The sequence below is a fragment of the Schistocerca gregaria genome, chromosome 1 (assembly GCF_023897955.1).
Source record: "Schistocerca gregaria isolate iqSchGreg1 chromosome 1, iqSchGreg1.2, whole genome shotgun sequence".
NCBI lineage: Eukaryota > Metazoa > Arthropoda > Insecta > Orthoptera > Acrididae > Schistocerca > Schistocerca gregaria.
In genome coordinates, this window is record NC_064920.1 from 975045166 (window position 1) to 975057549 (window position 12384).

The window sequence follows — 12384 nt, forward strand, 5'->3', positions numbered from 1 at the left end:
AAAATGCCCGCCCGGTTGGCCGTGCAGTCTAACGCACCGCTTTCCGGGCGGGAACGAGCGCCTGTCCCCGGCACGAATCCGCCCGGCACACTTGTGTCGGCGAATGCGGGCTGGTTCCCCTTATTCCGCCTCAGTTACACTATGTCGGCGATTGCTGCGCAAACAAGCTCTCCACGTACGCGTACACCACCGTTTCTCTATCACCACCAAGGGTTACACTCGACTGATGTGACACGTTCCCTGGGGGGGTCCATGGGCCCGAACCGCACAATAACCCTGGATTCGGTGTGGGGAGGGTGAAGTGGACTTCGGTAGTCGTCGTGGGGTTGCGGACCACTGCGGCTGCGTCATTTCTAGGTCCCCAGTTAACATACAATACAACTTTAAACTTCTGTGCGTGAAGAACTGTGAAGAGCGAGATAAGGCATGACGCTCACAATGCAGGAAGCTCTCGATCTGTCACGTCACACCTCCCTTTCGCAAGGAGTATCCAATGCCTGACATTTTCGAGCCTGTAGCGACCCTTTTTTCTATCCCGACTTCCGTATCTGGCATGGAAGTAGGAATGTTAATTTATCTATACACTGACTGGTATTGAGGGGTTTTGTTTTATCCCGGCTAGTTCTTAAATTAACCCCAGTGAGTCACTACACGTATTGTCTTCCCAGTTTTGAAGGAAAAAAAACCATAAGTAAATTAATACTAGTGTTTTCAATAGATTCTCGTTCACTCGTTTCAGTTACTAGTCTGCAGTTTATTCTTGGTGAAACTCACGTAACCTACTTATTTATGAACCTAAATCTAAGTAAAGTTCAGGACGAATAGTCAGTTTCAAATTAACACGTTATTTTATTTAACAATAATTATTAATAAATCAGTTCATTCACACGATCGCATTCAAAGGGATTCTTTGAATAAGTATCTAATCTGGAACCACGTCAATATCAGAGATACTAAACAATATTCTGTCACTTTCGATAAAATGATTGTTCTCGTTTAATATCCATAAACTGTCACGAACTATGATTACTAGTCGCGTGAAGTTAAGCTCTTCCACGATCACAATACAAAATCCGAATCTCTCCAAAAATCGTAAATTCTGTAAAATATTTAAATCTTCACACGAAGTGACGTTAAAGTCAGAGAGATTATTGATCACCCCCCGTTCCACTAATATGACAAAAGTTCTAATTCTGATCTGAAAGTAATGCTTCTCAAAAAACGATCTCGTCGCGATTTATTCTTGCGCCCTGGTCTAATAAAGCTCCTATTGTTGCTTCCTAAAGCTGTACGTCCTAATTGACTTCGAACAGACTAGAGGATAGAGACTGGAGTATCATAATTGCATAGTGTGTCTATTTATACTTTAGTAAACGCTATCTTTGGTGTTCAAGACCTACGTTCTGTGACTCAAAATTTATTATTACAATTCTTTTCTTGTTCTATTATTTTTCTACTATAGATTTCCCTCTATTTGTCTCTTATTTCTATTTCGTAAATTACTACTTGTGGAGGGGCTTGGGACATTTTCTGAATTTATATTTCGAGGGCATGGGAGCTAATTTGAGAACTATTTTGGTTTATTAACACCGAGAGGCGTTGTAGGTGTTACAAGCCGCGGCAACTCTCACATCAGGATCGTCGTCAGACTCTTCTGACTACATGGGACGAGTTGAATGAAACGACAATAAAGACAAAAAATACAGGAGACAGACAGCAGCCTTCTCTTACTCCTTTCCTTTTTTTTTTTTTTTTTTTTTTTTTTTTTTTTTTTTTTTTTGTACAGTCGGTACTTTCATCTCTCACTTCCACTGTGTGTCGCCCTGTTATTGTTTTCGAAGAGTCGTTCCACGCTGTAGAACTCTCGTTTCATTCGTCAGTTCCACACGTCCTGCGCTGCTCTTGTAGAGACGTAGTGCGACGGCAGGCGCAGCTGACGGCCCGCGCTGTTGCAGGAGTGCGAGTCGCGGCTGCTGAGCGTCGCGCCCAGCCCGTCGTCGACGCCCGAGTCCGGCTTCCGGTCTGCGCTCAGCGCCGACGCGCTGTCCGCCTGCGACGACTCACCGCCGCTGCCGCTTTCCAAGGCGTTCGTCGTCTACCCCGTCCGCAGCAAGACTCGCGAGGACTTCCTGTGAGTGCGACGCCTGCGCGCAACTGCTCCGATATCATAGTATCAGAAAACTGGAATCTATCGGAAAGTAACCTCAGTTTCCATGTAGCATAGTAAGTGGTTGTACAGAAGGCGCGAGATAGGAACCGTTTCTTCCATCGTCCACGAAAAGAAAAGTACCGCGTCCAATCAATAAGGACACAGGCTTGTAAAAGTTCCGTTACAAGCAGTGCGGTACAAATTTGGAATGCTTCTCCGCATAAGATAAACATTATTTCATCATTCCCACATTTTAGTAAAACCCTAAGGTCAGTCTCACTTGATCACTGTACCTACCCAGTAGCAGAATCTTTGCAACTTGTGAATTACGAAGCATAAAAGAAAGGAGCAAAATATCTTCATACAAGTAGCGCGAGCTGTCTTTTAGATTAAGATAATCGAACAAACTCACTTCTCAATAAAAGGTGAACTTATATTTACCAAACATCAAATATTATAGCATATATTAAACTGATAATAAAGTATTAGAACCTAATGAAAACTCGAATATAGGAGGAAAAAAATTGGGAGTGTCAAGAAGCGAACCAACGCCCCAACTGTTGTATTCTCCAACAGTTTACTGAACGTAACTTCTTCTACAATACAATAGCTGGCTGTACAATAGATGTAGACGTCCGTCGATCTAGCCAGAGATGTGGTTCCTCTCGGTCGGCTGGTACTTCGATCGGCGGTGCAGTACAGCGGCTTTGGCGATATCTTCTCGGAGACTCTGCTATAGCGGTTGCCATTAGCAGCGGACGAAGACTGATCTACCTTCGACCGGCCGAGCCTATATAGTGAGCTGGAGCCAATAGAAACCCGGCGTAGGAATCCGTGGCCGGATATGTCGCGGCGACCTCTGCAAGGAAAGGTTCCTATTAATCGACTGGAATCTTCGGCGTGTTTACCTGATGTCTTCACCTGTTTGGCTGTTGGTTTGTTTCCCTCATAGCGTGGCTGTTATGCGGTGCTGCCTGCCATTGAGGGGAACCCGATGGCAGACTCTACAAAGAACTCTCCACTTTGTTTTTAATCTCATTTTGTTCGCTTTCGTTCATTGCATCTGCTCGTGGCGGACGTCGTAAGAGATCTGTGTAAGTTCGTTGTTGATCGATTAAGTCAGCTATTTTTATTACAGAGGGCAGCTAACCGAAGACGTTTTTTTTCTTTTTTTTTAATATTGTTCGCTGAATTTGTTCAGGGCGGACGTCCGATGATGTTCGTTCATCCGTTCGGACACTGTTTTTTTTATTATAAACCGTAGCTAACGCTCTGACCGAACACGCTGAGCTACCGTGCCGGCACTCCACTAGACAGAGACGCTACTCATTACGCTAAACCAACAGCACACCCCTTTCATCTAATCATATGTTACCCCTTGCTAAAAATCTTAATCGTAGATATGTTACTAACTGACGTTTAATTATAACAAATTGCATGAAGAACAATACGTTTTGGGTGGATTTTCAGTGTGTCGCTGCCTTCAAATAGCCTACTCTCATAATACGCAAGTTATAACAATTCTTTAACCACGAATCTGATGTTTCTCATTATTTTATTGGAACCAATCACACGGTTAACAACGCATTTTCCAGTGATTCTCAATTTGCTGGTGCTCAGAAACGGCATATTTACATATAGGCTTGAAATGAATGCCAGTATGGCGCCTCACAAATCTGTACTGAAGGAAGACGGCGTGCGTGTGACGTAGGTGGCGTTGTGCCGTATTACTGGTCAACGATCAGACGCACGCTCAGAATATCTGACATACCAGATACTGCTGTGCACGTTCGGAGAGACTCCCGAACGTGCTATTCCACACTATGACCTGAGAAACTCGGCACACTCAACGTTCGGATGCACGGTCCGTGTGCCGACGGCTTTAGCAGTAGATCAGTGACTTTATAGGTACAATAACGAGAAAGGGCAACCGGTGACCCTAGCACATGCCATAAGTCCTAGAAACTTACCTTGATCGAAAAGAAGTCCAAATAAATGAACATATGTTTCGGCTTACCCGTAGACAGACCTAGTAGACCGTTTCTGAGAAAACGGCCGCCAAAGTTTTCGACGTACTTTAGGTGTCTCTAAAACTCTGCCCCATGGATGGCACATTGGCTAGCGTCGTGACTTGTCGCTTTTGTATGTCCGAAACCCAATAATTTTTTTTTCATTTACCTACTCATGTCCATAGAAGATTGCTAGACGAATGTTTGTTATTAAGTTACGGGGTACAAGGGCGTTATACTGTAGCTGTAGCTGAAACTTAAAATACGATCAGATACAGAAATTTTTAACGTGTTGGTTCTTTAATAACTACAGACACGATTGCAAACGTAAAAATTCAGTACTTAATAGAAATAGTACGTCGATAAGTTTTTTATTATTTACACCTGAGTTGCTTGTGAATTATTCATTGGGTTATTGTCACATTTATTTGTGCAGGAGAAAACTGTGAAGCATTGCCATTTTAATCTACGAAAGCAGCATCAGTGGCTTGAAAGTACACTATAACTGAAACAATTTGACTGTGGTTATTTCACATATCAGTTGCGTATGTCTGTTACTTTGTTAGTTTGTAATCAATTCATGTGTAGCTAATTTCCAATTTTTTATGATACTCTTGCTCCTGTAATGACAATTTTCTCGACCTTCTGTTCTAAGGATTTAGCATTAATAGTGAAAAGTATAGCAATCGATATTCGTGTGATATTAAGTTGCATCGCGATATTTTCATGCTTCTCATTTTGGTTACGCTTTATAATCTTACGAATACACCAGCTAGAATGGCATAAGGGGTGATTAAAAAGTTTCTATTAGATGTACGTGCAGTCCAGAATCGGTATGCCAATCAGGCAAAATTTCCATGTGCGACGAGGCAATCATCCCCTCGGACGCACCAGGCTGCAGATACCCATTTGGTAAGTCACCGTGTCCTGCTGTGTGAAGAAGTCTGCAGCTGCATGCTGCACATCGTCACCCGACAGGAGTCGTCCACCCTTCAAGGTTCTTTTCAAGGGAACGAAGGCGTAATAATCTCATGATGAGAGATCAGGACTTTAGGGCTCGAGTATCTCCTACTTAAGTTGGCGTGACTTCCCAAATCGACCAGTGCTATGTGTCGAATTGCTACCAGCACGGAGCTAGACGCACCACGTTGGTTTTCGACATTCATGCTACCCCATACACACCCTTCATTCTCCGGTGGATGTCTACGATTTTTGGTCCTCCAGCAGCCAAGAAAAGAGTAACAGCTTGTTGGTCCTGTTGTGACGCATTTGGTAATAACGTCGTTATAGCTCACGTTTTCACATATACCGCACGCTCGTCGGAAGGACACGAACGCCAAACTAATCTCTTGTCTACACGTCGGTGCTTATATACTCGCATCTGAGTCGCGCTACGTTGCATATACACTGCAGCGACGTCCTCAAACGGCTCCAGAAGAAGTAGTGTGAAATAACATTTCCGCTTGACTGAATCACTACGATCCTCTAAAGCAAAATATTAACACTAGACTCGTTCGCGGCTTGACACAGCCATCGCATGCGGAAGCTTATAGGGTAGCCACGACGACAATACACGCAACGAAAGAGCTAATTTTAAAAAAGCCTCACGTGTAAAACAAGCAGAGATTCTCATTAAAAATAATGTGGGGGAAATTACAAAGCTGCATGCCATTTTAGGCGTTCGCGTTCCAACTGCATTGCAGGGGATTACTTCAGTGTTCACCTGATATAAAACGACGTGCCTCACGGGATCCTGAACAATATATTTATGTACTCGCGTCAGCAGCGTTATGAAAGGTATAGGCATGTACAACATAAAAAGAAATGATGAATACGAAGTATAATATAAAAATGAAGTTGTCTACGTCAAATGCGTTTGGCGTTGCTAGCAACAGGTTAAACAAGCATGTCGCCTGACAGTTAATAAAATTCGTTGTTGTTCTCCCCGTTCACACATTACTGTTTCTCATGGATAGGATTAACTTAGTCTTCCAACTCTAAACCTAACCACTCAGTGCGAAGTCTACTCAACTATTTATTTCTTTATTAGCATTACAGAGTGGCCCACCACCTTGGTAACTATAGTGGGTCGTTTACTACTACAAACTAGACAATTCTCAGTATTTTAGTTCTTTTCTGTTTTTTATATAATTAAATTGTTAATCAAAAAAGAAAAGCAGGACAAAAAACAAAAGATACGTAAAGTACAATTGGCCATAACATTACTATATTCTTAAGAAGAAAATAATAAACGAAAGGAAAGATTTAGAGAGCAATAGAGGTCCCTTTGTCTAGCTATTTTAAGTGGGAGGGCTTCAGTAAATACTTCGAGCCTGTCTCACCTGAATTAACATACTATATTCTACTACAGCTGCTATTATATATACTTGTATGTTGTGATATTAGCTCTACATGATTTGTGCACAAGGTGTGAAGGAACTATTTGTTACTACAATTGCTCCTTCACATCGTAAGCTGGAGAGGAGCCTCGGAAGGTCATCATAAGCCTCGTCTCCCCGCAGGGCGCTTCTTATATATGTTGTGCGTTTGTGTTTGTGGTTTCGTGTTATTATACTGAATATGTACTTTAATGCACCCTTTTATAAAATTCACATTTTTTACAGTTTGCATCTTATACATTTATAAATAACACTTTACATGTTTGAAAATAATGGTCCAAAGAACTAAACAATTGCTTGTTTCACTTCTACAAACAGTAACATTCGTTGTTTTATTTCTGAATTCCGTATTTGTATTAATTTTAGTATTGCTGCACTCGTGGGATGTGCTACTATGCCAATACACGTACATATCTGGTGATGTTGGGGAGTTCATATCATCATCTATGTCTATAGGTTCATCTGCTTCCGTATCAGTGTCAGAATCTCTGTTGTCCCATGCATCACATTGTGGTGTAGGATGTGTTTCGGGTCGTGAGCTTGTATACCTTTGTTGCTGCTGTAAGTCGTATGTAGCGCTCCTGATACTTCATCAGTGATGCGGTTAAGCATGCTCCAGTTACATGGGTCTCTTAAGGCTTGCCTTATATCTCCGATTTCTGGCGTCGGCCTTACGTCTGTTGAGTGTGTCACAATTTAGTGTTATGTGTTCAGGGGATCCATGTTGCCCACATTCACACATATCAATTTGGCTAAGGTCGAAGCGGTGCAGGTGTGTAGGGTAAAGGCCGTGGTCCATCAGGAAGTGCACTATACCACGACTTGGTTTAACGTGTCAGAGCCTCAACCGATCCCAAACGTTCGGGAAGAACGAGAAAACCCGACCGTCCTTGTCAGATGTTTCCCATTCTTTTTGCTATGTCTCAGCTTTCCAAAGATTTAATTCGCGATTTTCTGTAATTTTCTCCCTTGTTATCTCATATACATTATCCAGTCTCCGCCCTTTGAGCCAGTATGCTACTGCTCTGTGTCTAATGGTTATGTCAATAAGGTATGTTGTAAGTACAACGCATAGGGCTTCCACGGACATGGTGCCAAATGCTGCTGACATTCTGAGCAATACACCTCTTTGTCCACACCTCACAACGGTTTTTTGCGTCGTGTGTGACAGTCCATATGCCTAGGAACTTTCTGAGAAACATATTATACATTCTAAGAGGGCTGTATGATGCATTCGCTGTATACAGAATGATAGTCCGTAGTGAGTTGAGTTTAGTGTGGCGAGCTTGTGCATTAATCTTGTCTCTTTTTCAGTTGTAAGTCTTATGCGCTCATTGAATGTCAGTCGCTCATCAAGGTGTATCTATAGGTATCTTTCTGTTATTTGCCTCTGTATGCTAGTGCTGTTCAGCACAATGGTGTTGTTTCTCTGCAAGGCCCTTTAAGCAGTAAATATTCTGTCTTGTTTTCTGCAATCTTGAGCTAGTTACGGCTGTACCAGTCACTCATTTTTATAAGTTGTTGTGTAGCCTTGCTTTCGAGTTGCATTCTCGAGTTTGTAGCTATTACTACTAGCAAGTCGTCAGCATAGGTTACTGCACTCGTCATCCTATCATCTCCTTTCATATTGTTTAAGAGAGGTTCTATGACAATATCCCAGAAAACTAGTCCACAGATTGAGCCAAGTGGTCATTCCTTTGTTAGTTTCTAGAAAACCATTTGTGTTCCTAGTTGCCATTGCACCACCCTATATTTGCAGCGGTAGGGTAAGCTAATTGTATAAGACTGTTTGTGTTTTGTTCTCTCGTAGCCTTGCGAACAAAGCAGGCCACCAGAGACTGTTGAAGGCGCACGCTAATCTATTGCTATTTCTTGTGTGTCCTATATTATTTCCAGTGCGTGGTCAACTGTATCGTGTACTGAGATTTTTGGTCTAAAACCATACTGATGTGAACAAAGGCCGAAGTGCGTCATGTGTGCCTGTAGTCGATTACGCAGGAGCCTCACCTGCACCTTACCCAAAGTGTTGAAGGGGCAGATGGTGCAGTAAGTTCTTGGGTCTCTTAGGTCTCGATGGTCTGATTTTTCTTTTAATGGGTACTACTTGCACGTGGTCTAGAGGTAGCGTCTCTGATTCATAATCAAAACGTCATCGGTCCCGGGTTCCATCCACGCCATTGCCTAAATATTGATTAATAATCAGCATTGGCAGCCGAAGACTTTCGGCATAAGAAGTCAGCCTCATTCTGCCAACGGCCTTGTCAAAGAGGATGGAGGAGCGGATAGAGGTTCAGGGCACTCTCTTGTCCTAGGGGAGGGAAATTGCCCCTAAGGCGGAAGAATCAGCAATGATCAACGACATGAGGATGCAGAAGGCAATGGAAACCACGGCATTAAAGACACGTAACGTGTATCCACAGGACAGGTGGCCTATAGTTCAAGAAGTGTCATGATGATCTCTCCATTGGCGGCAAAAGATTCCGGAATAGTCGCCCATTCGGATCTCCGGGAGGGGACTGCCAAGGGGGAGGTTACCATGAGAAAAAGATTGTATAATCAACGAAAGGATAATGTTCTACGAGTCAGGGCGTGGAATGTCAGAAGCTTGAAATTGGTAGGGAAACTAGAAAATCTGAAAAGGGAAATGCAAAGGCTCAATCTAGATATAGTAGGGGTCAGTGAAGTGAAGTGGAAGGAAGACAAGGATTTCTGGTCAGATGAGTATCGGGTAATATCAACAACAACAGAAAATGGTATAACAGGTGTAGGATTCGGTATGAATAGGAAGGTAGGGCAGAGGGTCTCTTACTGTGAACAGTTCAGTGACCGGCTTGTTCTAATCAGAATCGACAGCAGACCAACACCGACAACGATAGTTCAGGTATACATGCCGACGTCGCAAGCTGAAGATGAACAGATAGAGAAAGTGTATGAGGATATTGAAAGGGTAATGCAGTATGTAGAGGGGGACGAAAATCTAATAGTCATGGGCGACTGGAATGCAGTTGTAGGGAAAGGAGTAGAAGAAAAGGTTACAGGAGAATATGGGATTGGGACAAGGAATGAAAGACGAGAAAGACTAATTGAGTTCTGTAACAAGTTTCAGCTAGTAATAGCGAATACCCTGTTCAAGAATCACAAGAGGAGGAGGTATACTTGGAAAAGGCCGGGACATACGGGAAGATTTCAGTTAGATTACATCATGGTCAGACAGAGATTCCGAAATCAGATATTGGATTGTAAGGCGTACCCAGGAGCTCCGATCACAATACAGTAGTGATGAAGAGTAAGCTGAAATTCAAGACATTAGTCAGGAAGAATCAATACGCTAAGAAGTGGGATACGGAGTTTCTAAGGAATGACGAGATACGTTTGAAGTTCTCTAACGCTACAGATACAGCAATAAGGAATAGCGCAGAAGGCAGCACAGTTGAAGAGGAATGGACGTTTCTAAAAAGGACCATCACAGAAGTTGGGAAGGAAAACATAGGTACAAAGAAGGTAGCTGCGAAGAAACCATGGGTAACAGAAGAAATACTTCAGTTGATTGATGAAAGGAGAAAGTACAAACATGTTCCGGGAAAATCAGGAATACAGAAATACAAGTCGCTGAGGAATGAAATAAACAGGAAATGCAGGGAAGTTAAGACGAAATGGCTGCAGGAAAAATGTGAAGACATTGAAAAAGATATGATTGTCGGAAGGACAGACTCAGCATACAGGAAAGTCAAAACAACCTTTGGTGACATTAACAGCAACGGTGGTAACATTAAGAGTGCAACGGGAATTCCACTGTTAAATGCAGAGGAGAGAGAGCAGATAGGTGGAAAGAATACACTGAAAGCCTCTATGAGGGTGAAGATTTGTCTAATGTGATAGAAGAAGAAACAGGAGTCGATTTAGAAGAGATAGGGGATCCAGTATTAGAATCGGAATTTAAAAGAGCTTTGGAGGACTTACGGTCAAATAAGGCAGAAGGGATAGATAACATTCCATCAGAATTTCTAAAATCATTAGGGGAAGTGGCAACAAAACGACTATTCACGTTGGTGTGTAGGATATATGAGTCTGGTGACATACCATCTGACTTTCAGAAAAGCATCATCCATACAATTCCGAAGACGGCAAGAACTGACAAGTGCGAGAATTATCGCACAATCAGCTTAACAGCTCATGCATCGAAGCTGCTTACAAGAATAATATACAGAAGAATGGAAAAGAAAATTGAGAATGCGCTAGGTGACGATCAGTTTGGCTTTAGGAAAAGTAAAGGCACGAGAGAGGCAATTCTGACGTTACGGCTAATAATGGAAGCAAGGCTAAAGAAAAATCAAGACACGTTCATAGGATTTGTCGACCTGGAAAAAGCGTTCGACAATATAAAATGGTGCAAGCTGTTCAAGATTCTGAAACAAGTAGGGGTAAGCTATAGGGAGAGACTGGTGATATACAATATGTACAACAACCAAGAGGGAATAATAAGAGTGGACGATCAAGAACGAAGTGCTCGTATTAAGAAGGGGGTAAGACAAGGCTGTAGCCTTTCGCTTCTACTCTTCAATCTGTACATCGAGGAAGCAATGATGGAAATTAAAGAAAGGTTCAGGATTGGAATTAAAATGCAAGGTGAAAGGATATCAATGATACGATTCGCTGATGACATTGCTATCCTGTGTGAAAGTGAAGAAGAATTAAATGATCTGCTGAACGGAATGAACAGCCTAATGAGTACACAGTATGGTTTAAGAGTAAATCGGAGAAAGACGAAGGTAATGAGAAGTAGTAGAAATGAGAACAGCGAGAAACGTAACATCAGGATTGATGGTCACGAAGTCAGTGAAGTTAAGGAATTCTGCTACCTAGGCAGTAAAATAAACAATGACGGACGGAGCAAGGAGGACATCAAAAGCAGACTCGCTATGGCAAAAAAGGCATTTCTGGCCAAGAGAAGTCTACTAATATCAAATACCGGCCTTAATTTGAGGAAGAAATTTCTGAGGATGTACGTCTTGAGTACAGCATTGTATGGTAGTGAAACATGGACTGTGGGAAAACCGGAACAGAAGAGAATCGAATCATTTGAGATGTGGTGCTATCGACGAATGTTGAAAATTAGGTGGACTGATAAGGTAAGGAATGAGGAGGTTCTACGCAGAATCGGAGAGGAAAGAAATATGTGGAAAACACTAATAAGGAGATAGGATGATAGGACATCTGCTAAGACATGAGGGAATGACTTCCATGGTACTAGAGGGAGCTGTAGAGGGCAAAAACTGTAGAGGAAGACAGAGATTGGAATACGTAAAGCAAATAATTGAGGACGTAGGTTGCAAGTGCTACTTTGGGATGAAGAGGTTAGCACAGGAAAGGAATTCGTGGCGGGCCGCATCAAACCAGTCAGTAGACTGATGTCCAAAAAGAAAAAAAAAGTTCGCTGTTTTCCTCATGGCAGGGACGCTACAATGCAGCAGTGCTTCATTCAATAACTCGGGGGTGACCTGTAGAACAGTATTTTTTAGTGTTTCTATGTGTATTCCTTCTGGACGGGGTGTCATCTTTTTCTTTAAATAATTTATTGCCAACGCTACCTCTTTTTGGGCAAATGGGACAGTAACGTGGCCATTTGTGCAGGTGTCCTCCATTGGTCTTCGGAAGTATGTGTGATGTACTAGCGTAAACATTGTCTACTTACATCTGGCTTGCAGTGATTATAAGGGCTAAAACCAACTTAACAGAGATTTACTGCGTGCTCGCCATTTTAATTCTAGCCTAGTCTTCTGGGCTCACACAGACACATCTTCGGACGACAGCATATAGCTTTTCCTCG

General features: G+C 42.5%; 1 protein-coding gene across 1 annotated transcript in view; it reads left to right on the forward strand.

The window, feature by feature from the left end:
* Positions 1–12384, forward strand: part of LOC126311099 (probable E3 ubiquitin-protein ligase HECTD2) — a 418213-nt gene that overhangs the window by 114435 nt on the left and 291394 nt on the right. The window contains exon 4 of the mRNA XM_049992125.1: positions 1956–2131. Within this exon, the coding sequence (XP_049848082.1) occupies positions 1956–2131 (176 nt within the window). The remainder of the gene's footprint in view (positions 1–1955; positions 2132–12384) is intronic.